General features: G+C 35.5%; 1 protein-coding gene across 4 annotated transcripts in view; it reads right to left on the bottom strand.

Moving 5' to 3' along the window:
- The window catches only part of LOC125678352 (WW domain-containing adapter protein with coiled-coil-like), a 50,581-nt gene that overhangs the window by 15,014 nt on the left and 21,375 nt on the right, over positions 1-14,192 (bottom strand). For 2 of the 4 annotated variants that reach the window (XM_056155335.1, XM_048916772.2), the window contains exons 6-7: positions 12,039-12,085; positions 11,308-11,619 (exon numbers count right to left, since the gene is read on the bottom strand). In XM_056155335.1, coding sequence (XP_056011310.1) covers positions 11,308-11,619; positions 12,039-12,085 — 359 coding nt within the window. Of the gene's footprint in view, positions 1-11,240; positions 11,620-12,038; positions 12,086-14,192 lie in introns of all 4 variants that reach the window. The other 2 variants (XM_056155337.1, XM_056155336.1) reach the window with 1 other exon arrangement.

Genomic DNA, 14,192 nt, shown 5'->3' with positions numbered 1-14,192 from the left:
TAACATAATATCTGATTATATGTAGATCAAGTGAGCGAATTCTGTGTTATGTGGTGGAAAACAGCAAAGATAATCAGTAAATTCACAAAATACTCTTTCGACTTTTTCTGAAAAGCAAAATACTCATTTATTTGAAAATCAGGGGGTAAACACTCTTTGTGGTAAAAAGTTATCTGGAGCTCTGATGAAAAAATATGCTCAGTGTTTGAAATTGGTCTAAAACTTAGTATATATATATATATATATATATACACACTACGGGTCTATGCCAAAACAAGATGACATAGACCTCATCGAATTGGCATAGACCGCAACATTGAAAAAAAAAAACCTCACCACAAATTTAAAAACATTGTTATTTACTTTTAAAAATGTACTTAGAAAGCATATTTTCTTTCCATTTCCATGACAATGTCCTCCTTTCCTCATATAGTTTATCAATACATCAACTTTTGGGATAATTCTATTGCTTTAAACCTAGAAAATTGCCATATACAATTTGGTCTATCCCAATTACAATTGGCATAGACCGGTGTCATTTGACATAGACTCGGTCTACCGGTCTACTGTTAATTTCGAACACTGTAAGCTAAGGATTATTACGGTCGTCATATCAATTCTATAGACCTAGTTGGAACAAACATAAAGTTATGTAGATCAGAATGATTTTTATATTTGTCAACGTTCAGTCAGAGAATGCTAACCTAAGCTTGTACTGCTACAAACTTTAGGAAATTCAAATATTTTAAATCACCCAAATTCTGCATTCCTCATCCCCTTGGTAATTTTTTATACCTGGTAGTTTTTTGACATTGAGCATCAGTGAAAGTCACGTCTGTCCAGGAAAGATTTTTTTTAGATCCAAGAAAATTACATGTAACACCCATATGTGCCCGTGCCCGAACACAAACGACACCTACAATAACTGTTACATTACCTATGTTAGCGTATGTTGAATACCTTTAAATCATTAGACACAATAAGAGATATGCACATTCATTCAGAGATAGTTACACATTTTAAAAAGTTTGGAGGGCCCCAGAAGTGATATTTTTCATGTAAATAATATAAAAAATACTATTTCATGACAAAAATTAATAGAAAGAGAGGGTACGTGTGTGTGTGTACATATAGCTTTATATTGTGTGAATATTTTCAGGTCATGATAACATCATGCTCTTTCAGGTTTTCCCCCCACCTAAATAATTTATCAGGAAAGTGTAACAAAAATATGTGACTGCAAGGCTGAAACGATACACCCCCTTTACGATATGATACATATTGCAATACTTATGCCAAGATTCAATACTTTCAATACGATACAATTTACAGAAGAAACCAAAAATAACATTGAAAAAAATTTATTTACCAAGATTCACTTTCATAATTTTAAAAGCAAAATGTTTCCAAATTCCCAAACGGTAAGATTGATGTTGGCTCTGTAGTTTAAACTGATAAAGTTCATCATCATTTTCATAAGACTCAAGGCAAATAACAGTCTGAACGTTATTGGATGCTATTTTGTCCCTCGTGCAGGTAAAAATAATCATTACATGCCAAACCTGATGTATTTTACTGAACCAGTTTGTAATAAACGTATCGCACCGAAAATCGAGGCAATGAATCGAACATTGAATCGCCGGTTTATATTGAACAATGTTGATAATTCAGTGAATCGTTTCAGTCCTAGTGAATGTCAGTACATATATCACACAAAAATTTGCATTTTGTTGTAGGAGATTTGATATTAAATAGTACCCATCATTAATGATCTGCAATCACACAAAAGCAATGGCCTAATATAGATATTGTCAAGGTTGGCAACACGATTTAACATCATATTTGTATAGAAATCTCAAATTAAATCTGTGAATTCCTTTTTTTGGAGATGAAATGTCATCTGGCATGCATTTCGTTGACAAGAACGATATATATGTATCGTTACTGTCATCGTGGCCATATCTGTTTACATGGTTTTCAAAAATACGGAATAAAGATATTTCACAAAACGAATATCGATTACCCCAAACAAATCAATAGGTTTGCATTTCACGATTTTCTTTTTGTAAAATTTAAAATGCATTTTATTTTTATTTTCGGTTTGACATGTTGGGTAGAATCAGCGGAATTAAAAAAAAAAGTAGAAATTTGCATTTCATCTTTTTTTCGATTACCCAGAAATTAGGGTCGGCGGATCCGTAAACCAAGAAATAAAAAAAACTGGCGCCTAACCAGCTAGTTTGTAATATTGTGATTTGCATGTTGTTTTTAAAAAAAAAATTATATTTTAAATTTTGTTTGCTTTAAAACAATCAGTCCTAAGGGTCATAGAGGATATGAATACGGTTTACAAAATATTATCGAGTTCGTTGAACATGTGATCACGTTTTTAACTCCCAACGTGATTTGACATGGTATGGGTATTTATCTTAAATAAAAAAAAAAAAAAAATCACATGAAGCAAAACACAAAATAATTACGAATGACGGGATATCTTTCACTTCCTTGAAAACAATTTGTCTGCACCATTAAAGAAATGGAAACGACTGCCAATGAATAATGAATCAGGAATACTAACAAGACTGTCAATTTGCCAACCAATCAACATACTTGTGCACCTCCTATTTATTTCCTCAGCATGTTCAGTTTGAAATTTTGCAAGTTGAAGTAAACACAAGTAGCTATATGTGCAGTGTAGTAGTATTAAGCGTTTGAAACTGCATTTCATTTTGTATAGAGAAAGAAGTTTTAGAATTTTTCGATCATCTAATTTTTTGATTATTTCCGATTACCGATTAAGAACATTTTCCAATATCCAGGGGTAGACAAATAACACTGCCTGACATCCAAAGCAACCATATTATAGTCAGGCAGGTAAAGTTACAGGACGAACTTGTTTGTGGGCAAGTGAAATAAAGTATATATAAGACAATAATATCAAATGTAAATGCATTGACAGTGTCATTGTAGATAAACTGAAAGTATGTCAGCATTCATCTTGAATCTTTCATAATTATCATACTTCAATAATACTCTGTTTAGATATGATAATTATGAAAGAATACAAGATAAACAATTTCAACAAGAGGTACTGTGAGCAATGCTCACTAAGAATACCCCCCCCCCCCCCTTACCCCAATCTCTCAAAGGGTGTTGTTAATACGTATAAATTACCTCTTTCCTGAGTGTAAAAATATAGCTCTGATATTGTGTACATATAAAACTATTTTAAGAAATGCATATATTACACTGACATAGTTATGTAAAAGCTATCTGGACATTTTTTTCTTAATTTGGAAATGCTCGTCCTTTCGACATTAAAACCTGGAAGGCATCAATAGCTTTTTTGGTCGCAGATTCAGCTGCCACTAACAACCCTGTGTCTAATGTAGGGTCAACGTCCGGTTCATAAATAAACTCTAAATATTTCATTTCAAATCCGGCTAACTCACCAACAGAAATACTGCCCTGAACTTCATATGGCTCCGTGTTTTTGGAATGCAATTTATTTGGCCAACATAATATTGTAATTTTGCAGTGTTTTGGCCAATCAGATGGCCCTTCATGATGCATCAGCATCTCAAAAATACTAAACAATGATTCATTGTGTGTGTGTTTTTTTTTGTTTTTTTTTTACGTTAGTCATAATGTCGTCCCCCCCCCCCCCCCTTTGATGTTTGCATTTTCCTATCGTAATTGCCAGCAATATGCTTGGCAAGGCAAGCATGCTGCCATTTTCCCCCGGAGAAATCGCTGTCAGTTCTAATTAATGCATATAGGATATGAATGTATTTTCTCAAACACAGAAATGATCGAGATTAGGATTTCTAATAGTGAAACCGGAATTGTTTACTTCCGGGAAGTATATCGGCAGAAAAAAATTTCAGGGTTGACTCACATATTTTATGGTCAGCCAGAGAACCGGAAACACAATTTATTTATCTAGGCCTAATTGTAAATATGATGAACAAATAATAATATAAAATAGTGATTGGCCAATTAGCGCTGACAATCAAAAGTCGGTCACTACAAGTCTCCAAACATCAATTATTGATTACGATTTTCATAATCGATTAATTTGGAAAAAATAAATACATGATGTTAAAAAAACCTACCCTAAATTACTTTGTTGACATTTTCTTCCGAGATAAAAAAAAAAAAGAAAAATGGTGGCACCATGTGATACTAATCCGAATAGTAATAAGAATGTGCCTCAATAAATATTTCTATATCCTGGAAAGAACACTGTGAAAAACAAAAGTATGGGACTATTTTGGGTTTGTTAAGAAAAACAAGGGACTAGCAATGAAAGCCAATCTAGACATGTCTTATGCAGTTTGTAGGTTGTGTTTGGAAAAATACACCAATAAAGGCGATTAGAAAATTTTAAGGCCTTTTATTTTGTTTAGAAAAAGATGATTTATATTAGGAAAAAGTTTTCAATCTTTTCGATCAATTAATTGATTATGTGACTTTTGATTATATTTGATAACAGATTATGAAAAAATCGCTAAACGCATCAAAGATGCGTATGGCCGAGTTGCAGTTTGGAAAATTATGCACGCTTGCATTCACAAAGTAAAATCATGCACGCATTTAATATAGTTTTTAAGTATGAAACTTTGAATGGCCGCAATAGGTATTTAGTGTGATAATGACCTTGACCTTTGAATTTCAAGAGTAACATGAATCTTGAATGTCATCAGGATTTGAAGTCTGATAAACATGCACCAGCAAGTACATGTATAAAAGTTAGAGGCAAGCTCAAATCTACAGTATATATTGAAAAAGAGACCTTGACCTTTTGACCTCAAAATAACTAGGAACCTTCCTCTTTTAGATGTGATCAAAATATGCAAGTCTGATAAAGATGCACCAAGTAGTATGAAAGTTAGAGACCGGACAAGCTTAAATCTCTGGCATTTAGTGACAAAGTGACCTTGAGCTTTGGACCGCAAAAAAATAGGAACCTTCCTCTTTTGGATGTGATCATGATATGTAAGTCTCACAAAGATGCACCAAAATGTATGAAAGTTAGAGACCGGACAATCTAATTGTGGACGCCGCCCGCCCGACTGGACACCCATCCTTCGCCAATTTAAAAGCCGAGATTTGCTACACAACTTGGCTAAAAATTCCAATTTCCCATCACCAATAAGAATTAATTCAGCACCGCGCTACTTAGGAGAGACACAATGGTACGCTATCAGTATTTATAATGTTTACACAGTTCTCCCCGCCCCTCTATTGTACAGTTTATGGCACTTGTGCAGTGATTCATTTTGAAAATGGTTATCATGAGTCCAGCGGACTCCCCTTGATTACAATAACGAGTCCCATGCTAAAATCAATGAGTCCAAATTTCATTATTTCAAACAAACAGCCCGACAGGTATAAACAAACCACGTTAAGGAAGAAGCTTATACTGTTGTCACCCCCTTCTAGAGAATAAATATTTCGCTTTTTATTACAAGCCATCGGATAATTCATTTGCAGACAATTCTTATTCGTAGTTCATATTGCAAATTGATTTTCAGATGTTTAAAGTTGAATGATGAAAGTTTTTATTCCTAGCTACTTTGTTCATGCCATTTAGTTTTTCTGTTCCATGCAAATGCTGCAATAAATAAATTTTTCTCCGTTTTCTTCATTTTTCTCAAATCTTAGCCAAGAATAAAGTGTTACTAAGGGCTGTTCCAGAAATGATCAAATGGGGGGGTCGGGCGGCAAATGATATTTTTTTGTGTGGGTGGTCGTATTTTTTCATATTTTAATTGGTCCGTGGTTGTACTGTTAAAAAAATATTTATTATGGGTAGTGGGTAGTTTCTATTGTTTTATTTTGTGCCACGTGGGTGTTGAGTTTTCAGAATATTTTTATTGTCGCTCTTGTCGTGTTGATTACAAAACGTCGGAGGGAAAATTGAAAATGCTGCTTTCGAAATCGGAAATAACATAGAACTATTCGAGTTGTCGCTCTTTGCAGCGCATAACTTTCCATTACGGCACTCTTCTAATTAGAGGCGCGTTTAGTAGGGTCCCTTTGGATGTGATGGCGGCGAACTCTGTTCTGTAGATTATTACAGTTTACAGTGCATCGATTTTGGGAATATTTTGAAACCAATAGGTATTCTGTTTTCTAATAAAAATAGGCAAACCTTAGTTGATTTATACGAGGGTACCGATGCGTTATATTTATCAGTCGGTGTGATGGTGATATAGAGGCCTCTGGGCGCGGGCTCCATTAGAAGACGAACGATTCATGGAAAAACATATCCATACCAATTTCATGATAATAGCATCGTTTGGACTCCCAATCTTTCCCACATTCCCGCCATAGGTGCCTTTGATTGTTGGTGTGACATCGTTTCTTCAGAACTACTGTGATACAATGTCGCACAGGCATTACCGCGTCATTGACTAGAATGTTTGTCCCGAAAACCTCGCGAGATTTGTACCGTTTTCATTTTTAAAAATATTTTTGTGGTGGGTCTGGTTAGTTTTTTTTTTATTAGATGGGTCATTGTAAAATGAGTTTATTAAATTGATGGGTCATGGGGTAATTTCTTATTTTTTTTTTATGGGTGCTTGGTATATACAAAAGGTGCCTCCCGACCCCCCCCCCATGTATTTATTTCTGGAATAGCCCTAAGCCATTTTTGATGACATTGTTTTCACTTTTCGAATTTTCTCAACCTCTACTTCGTTTTCAGGACTGACGTTTGATTTCGGGGACTCCGCGGTTGTTTTGTTTTTTTTAACCTGTAGTTACTGGCAATATTATCATTCACATCACTTTGCAAAAATGTTGTTAACTTTCCCTGATTAGGAAGTTTTAAAACATTGAAAAAAAATCGGCGGAATCGGATTATATGCGAGGAAATTTTAGTTCCCAGTTTTGCTTACCCGCCGTAATGCCTTATATATCATTTGGTTTCATTGGTTAATGCAATGCGAGTTGACCAATGAAATATCATAATTCTTAATTCGGAATATCTCGGGTGTGTAGTACGTTCTGGAGCTTAGATCATGATCATATAATTTCGAATGTTCATGCGTCCGCTGGGATGCACAGTTATTGAAATCATGCGTCCTGAGCAAATTCAATGCGTAATTTATGCAAGACGCACGCCAAAATGAATCACTGCTTGTGACAACATTGAACATGAAAGGAGCCAAAATATGAATCCCACTAAATTAACATGATGAAAATGACACCTAAAATTTTGAAGGCGGTACAGAGATGGTGAAATGTGCTGCATTGCCAGTGATCGCTGCTAATTTTCCTACATGTCGTAGTATGTCCACTATAATCTTACTATCATCTCATTTCCTGTGAAGTTTATAAAGAATGCATGACCTATAGATACATAAACTGGGCTAAAAGATGGACAAAAGAGAGAATGTGGTTGTGGTAATACAAATGTCATAACTGTACATGTTTTTATTCTTCAACGCATTGCGTGTTAACCTTGACATTGCATCTAAGTAGATGCAGCATTTCACAATCAATTTTAACTTCGCTGTATATTTAAGCGAGTGATGTGTCATTTCTCACTAGAGGGGTTAATGTATTTTCATTAAATGCTGACATACTAGTCTTTCAGTTTATCCATGGTCGACGCTATCAACGCATTATGCATTTGATTATATTTTTATTTTACTTTTAAAAAATTCATTTGCCCACGGACATGTTCTTCTTGAAATGTTACATGCCCAACTCTAAAATATGGTTGCATTGGGCGTCGGGCTGTGCTACTTGTCTACCCCTGACTAAAGGGCTCATCCATATTGGGGCATATTTGATTTACATAGCAGGGGTCGAAATTAACTTTTTCTACCACAGGCTAATTTTAGCCTGTGGGTAAAAAATCCACAGGCTAAAATGAAAACCTACAAGCTAAAATAAAAATAATGAAGCAGTGCTCTTTTTTCATGTTTTTTAAAAAAAATCAATTACATGTATTTTCCCCATCATTATTCATTACTGAGCCTTGTGGGTCAATAGGCATCGTTTGGACAAGACACTAAGTTACGTAAGTCATATTTAGGTCTCTTGATTATCGCACCTCTAATCCACAACCTGTTTACCGCAGGTCCAATTTCATGCCACATCAGAGTTGTCACTAGTGATTTTTCAAAGCGCATCCGGGACTCATGGTTTTATAAGCAGCACGATCATGAGCCCCATGGACTTTTTTGATAATCGTCTACGCGGTGAGCAGTGCACTCGTGTCATCACTACAACCCGACCTCAATATGACAATAAATTAATTTAGATAGGACATTCTCATGATTCTGATAAAAATAACTACCGGAAGACTTGGTAAAACATAGACTCCGACTTTTTTTTCTTCTTAGATCAACGAATAACAAAAACCTCATACTTAGAATTCAATTTAATCACTCCTATAGGTGAACAGGACTCGTGGCACATGTATTTTTCATCATAATGCGATGTACGACCTCTAAAGCATTTGTTTGACTCCGAGTTTCTTAAAAATCGTAAAAGAAAAATCCGGATAGAAACAGTTGTTGAAATCGATCGTTCATGTAAGCGTTTGTATGATTCAGAGTGCAAGTTTAAGAAAAGCGAATGGCGCATTACCGTATAAAACGGATACGATACGATCATAGTTTGTAAATCACCACTCGCTAAAATTTTCGAGTGTCCACTATTTTTACTCGCTATTTTTCAAATGTACTCGCATTTTGCGAGTATTTCTCGCTGATTTCGAGCCCTGCATAGTTGAAGACCAGAGAGTAGTCAAACCTTATCTGAATTGAAGTTACAGGCTACATTGAATTCCTTTGATCATATCTTTACTTCTTTTAAATTCTTAAATGCATGGAGCATAAAAAAGAGAAAATGCAAATTTGAGACACAGTGTACATGTAGCTCTTTAGTTATCAATCTAACCTACACTTATAATGTCAAACTATCAGTATCGTCAACATCACTGACTGGCACTGTTTAACTTCATACAAAATACAGTATGAAAGGTGAAGACAATGAACAGTGATAAATCTTATAACTCCTATTTATAAGCAATACAAAATAGAGAATTAGACAAACATGAACCCCTGGACACACCAGAGGTGATATCAGGTGCCTAGGAGGAGTAAACATTCCCTGTTGACTGGTCACACCCACTGTGAGCCCTATATCTTGATCAGGTAAACGGAGTTATCCGTAGTCAAAATCAGTGTGCCAAGAACGGTCTAACATTCGGTATGAAACATTGAAACATGTCTGACAGCATTTTACCCAATGATAGCTTGAATTGGCAAACTAGATCGTAATAAAGACCAAAGAATTTGTGAAATGCTGACTTTAAATGAGACTGTTGAAACCCCTGTAACATCAACTTGCTTGTCAGTAGCCTTCTTTGATTTAATAACTGATCATAAGCAGAACAAGCTCTTACGTATCGAATCAGTTGAGAGATAAACACCATATGCAGGTGATAATGGAATATTGCTACATAAATATTGGAAGTTGTCGATGGAGAAGCTGAAATCGTCCCGTTTGTCATAAAGTTGGGTTATTGGTTTGCCGTTAATATCTACTTTCAATAAAATATCTAGGAATATTAAAGTGCTTTACAGAAATAGTCATCGACTAGACTGATGTCATGAATCATGAACTTAAAAAGTTCCTGCACTAAAAACCAATGCACACGAAGAAACAAAATAGAATTCCTATGACCTTAACCTATAACTGAACTTGAGTGAAGGTGATGTCACATCTAAAGGTCACACTGAAATTTGACATTTATAAGAATGAGCATCTAATATTTCAACACTCTGATTGATTGACTGTATATTTCACTCATATGGAGACGTTTCAACATTCTGAAGATACACTTTCAAAGATATGACTCAGACAAAAGTTAAATATGTTTTCTCCAAATGACCTTGGTATTGTCAAAACAACCTTGGGGAATAAATTAGCACACATCCATAAGGCATGAGAAACCTGTTTTTCATGGGTGACTGACTGTCTAGAGATCTTTAAATACATCAACCTATATATTTTCCCAACCAATCATCAAATTGTCCAAATGACCTGAGCTTGGGTCATGACATGTTATTATGTCCTTAATAACCTCAAGAGTCAAGAACAAGAATTTTACCTTTCTATGTTGTAAACTCGAGAAACAAGAATTTTATTTTTCTATGTTGCACACATAAAATAGTATTGAAGGAATGTATAGAAAAATATCTTTTTAATAATTTTAATGAACTTTGATACAGTCTTCGACGTTAACCAGTGGCCCGATGCCCGAGGCCAGTAAAATCGGGATCGGGCTTCTTAAAATATTAAACCCTGGAGACCGGCGGGCCTGTAAATGTTTTCTTATATGTTCTGTATATATTACAAATAAAGCGTGAGATTGACTCAGACTAAATGTCATGACTTAGTAGTCAAATTTCGCATAGAAAAATTATCAACCACGCTGCCTTTTCTGAAGTATAGGGAGGGGGCTCGTCCGGGAAATTCAAAACCACCCAAGCGTATTTCACAATCACAACCATCCGATAAAAAAAAACAACAAAAAAAACCTGTCGTACGAGGAGAAAAAAATGAAACTTCATGCCCCATTGGACCGAGGGTAGGCCTTGGCTAACATTTGATTGACAAAATGTTTTGTACGCGGTGTATACAAAACAAAGTTGAACATGAGCTGCTAATGTATCTGCGAGATTAATATGTTGAAAAATAAAATAAGATCATCCTTTTGATGTCAGTTGTTCTCTAACTATTATCATCTTGACCTGTATTTTCCTACAGTAGAACATACATGTAACTATAGTGTAGAATCAGCAAATGACAAGAGGTCAAATTAGAAAAAAAACATTTTGGGCCTGCAAAATCTTGTTCGGGCTTGCACAATTATTATACTGGGAGGCCCGAGGGGCCTGTGCTTCACAAAGTTTTTCGTGAAGACTGTTGATATGCATCAGAGTCATTTTACAAATTAGTATATGATTCTCATACAGAAGGAAACCATTTCCAGATCCGTGATTTTGTAATGATACAACATGCAAACTGTGGCACCTCACAATCAAAACAATCAATATATCGCTGCATTGTAAAACCTCTAGTACGTAAAATACTTGTGCATAATATGAAGCCGAAAGTTAAAAGTATTAGCCAAGATAAAAGTATGTAACAGACTGACAAAATGACTTACAACTTAAATGAAGAAAGACAGAAAAGTAAAAGACAATACTTACCCCTACCAGAAAATAAACATCCCATAAAATATATTAGAATATATCTGCGTTGAGAGACAGAACTCACCATGTCTACGGTCAGTACGGTGTGGAGTCCTGTGATCACTGTCTCTGCGGATACGGTTTGTACTGTTACTTCCACTATGATCAATAACTGTGCCCGACTCCTTGTAGTACCGGTCCTTACCGGTTTGTTTGTTGGCACGGCTCTCGAGTTGAGCCTGCCTCTGACTGTCCTGGAACTTCTGAATGAGATAATGTTTGTCAGGTTTCTCATTATGTAAGCTAGGATTAAACTCCAGACTGCCCTGGCGTTTGGGGAGTCGGTCCCCTCCAGAACTCCCACGATCGCTACTGTATTTGTTCTTTCCTGAGGAATCTGGAAAATTGATGAAACACTTGTATTGTTGTTAAAAATCATAACAGACTTAAACCACCAGGAACCAGTTGCAAGTTTAACTAACAGTTAACATCTAGTTATCACTATATAAATGTAAGAGTTAATGACAAGTTAACTATTTGTTGAAGTTAACTAACCGATGTGCAACTGGGTCCGGAATCTTCTCCATAGAGGTAATAAACAATTTTTTTTTTTAAATTCTCATTCAACATAATAAAATTGACCGATGATGAAATCATTTAGTATCATTTCTCCTTCATCAGAACTCAAACAATGCAAATTACCATTAAAAAGCTTCATAGAGGTGAACTTGCTAAAACAGCAGTGCATTTTCATCTTTCCTCCATCTTTAAAAAAATCCATTTTCCTTAATTTTACAATTCTTTTCAGGCTGTTACCTTTGTCATAAAGTCCTCTGCTTCCCCTGTCTGTTCTACACACCTTCCTGCAATAGAACCGTAACAGACATAAATAGGTATCCATCTCATAACCAAAACACATGCATATATTCTAGTCAAGGAGATTGGCCTTCAAAATGCTGTAGATTGTAAGGGTGCAATGATTAGCAGTGAGACGGTATATCACGGTAATATGCTAAGGTTAGATTCACGATAAGTTATGCGTTACAGCGGTTCGGTATTCTCGTTGTGGATTAATTCGAACCATCCAATTTAGCTTGAAGATTATGTTGTAAAAATGGTTTCCAGTAATGAAAAACGTGGTACCGTGCACCATGCCATTGAATTATTTCTTGCCCTGTGACCCATCAAGCACCAATATGGGAGCATTTTGGATGCAGTTGTAACAGTTAGGTGCAATTAAATGATACCAAAACCAGTGTAATTGTTCATTTATAAAACAATTCTCAGCCACACAATGGTGACTTCTAGTGATTCAGTGATAGTCGCCGACCATCGAAATATCGTCATTAGATTGCTACCAATGGCGACAATCGATAGCTTAAAATCTGACATTGATAGTTGGTAAATATTTATTATTGCGCTGGTTTTAATCTTTATGGTTTTTTTTAAAATTTCCAGAACGGGCGATAACTCTAAAATTAAATAGTGTACAATGGCCGACAACACTGAGATCCTACGATGCAACGCATTCTATTGTGTGGAAATATTTTTGATCTAAGAAGAAAAACAAAGGACCGCCTAGCAAACAAAACCACAGGAATCAGCAGGTCAACAATGTAAATAAACAACCACTGCGATTCGCGAAAGGAGCGAGTTGTTTACATTGTAGACCTTCACAGATAAAACTGCCAACTCCTGTGATCAGTGATCAAGCTTGTTTGTTTCTAGTTCGAATTGATTTAATATTGAATGTACATGCGTAAGTTCTGTTCAAAAATCGGTTATATGAAGTTTATTATGATTTTTCATATACATTCATCAAGTTCATCTATATTTCCTTCGGCAAAGGAAATATGACCAACTTAATTCCTTGTCGACAAACATTATGGCTATGAAATCAATATTAATTATATCAATACAGGGTCGTCAATCTCTTTGAATTGGGTCCAATAAACAGACCCTTCCCAATTGGGAAAACCCCCCAAAATTCCCAATTTACTTATCTAGAAATTCCCAATACCACAAATTGGTACATTGTGTGTATAAAACAAAATTAAATCATGTTAGTTTCATTTTTACTTATAACTTCTTGCAAATTTTCGACAAGGCCTGAAAAGTAAAATTTCCCTATTTGACCCAAAAACATCGGTAATTTTCACAATCTAATGGGACCCGGACCCTGTACCAAAAAGGACAGTGACAGCCTTGCAATATATCATATTATGATATATATTGGTATTGATTTACAAAATAAAGCAGGGACAAAAAGTGAAAACGCTGATGGTTCAGCTGAGAAAAAGATAATAATTGAAAATAAAACTGTTGCGTTGTTGTTTGTTCATCTTCACAAGTCAAGGGTTATTGGTTCGTTACCTCACACTAACCCTTGACATCAGTCGCTATTTAAAAGTTGGGCTCGAGAAAAAGGATGATGCAATACGCTAAAATTAATCAGCCAATGGGATTTCTTGTTTCAGATGAAAGTTTGGTAAGGGAATAAACAGAAAGGAAAAAATGGCGTCCGTTGACGAAAAGATGTGAAAAACATCAAATCGATCATTTGACTGAAAACCAAAAGCTTTCAATATCATGTATCAGAGAAGGAAAAGATGTTTTTATTGGGACTAAAACCGGCAGTGGTAAATCGCTATCTTACGAAGTTGTTCCCATTATTTTGGACAATTTGTTTAATTTGTTAAAACATAGTCGACAAACGTACTTCGACAATCCATCATTTTCATTCGGCTCATACCCCAAACCCTCGTCTAATTGTTTCTTCAAGCAAAACGAACTCCCGAAAATCAATCGACGGCATCGGTCTTGTACTAATTGGCCACAAATTCTACACCATAATGCCGTCGCCATGCGTATTTACTGTTTAGTTTAGTTTTCGACCGATTATAAAGGCCGTTGTCTGATTGGTTTGCAGCTTCAGGCTGCAAACCAATCATATTGCTTCTTCTCGAGCCC

Source organism: Ostrea edulis, chromosome 2 (assembly GCF_947568905.1).
Source record: "Ostrea edulis chromosome 2, xbOstEdul1.1, whole genome shotgun sequence".
Lineage (NCBI taxonomy): Eukaryota > Metazoa > Mollusca > Bivalvia > Ostreida > Ostreidae > Ostrea > Ostrea edulis.
The sequence above is the reverse complement of the archived record's forward strand: the minus strand, read 5'-3'. Positions and strand labels throughout refer to the sequence as shown.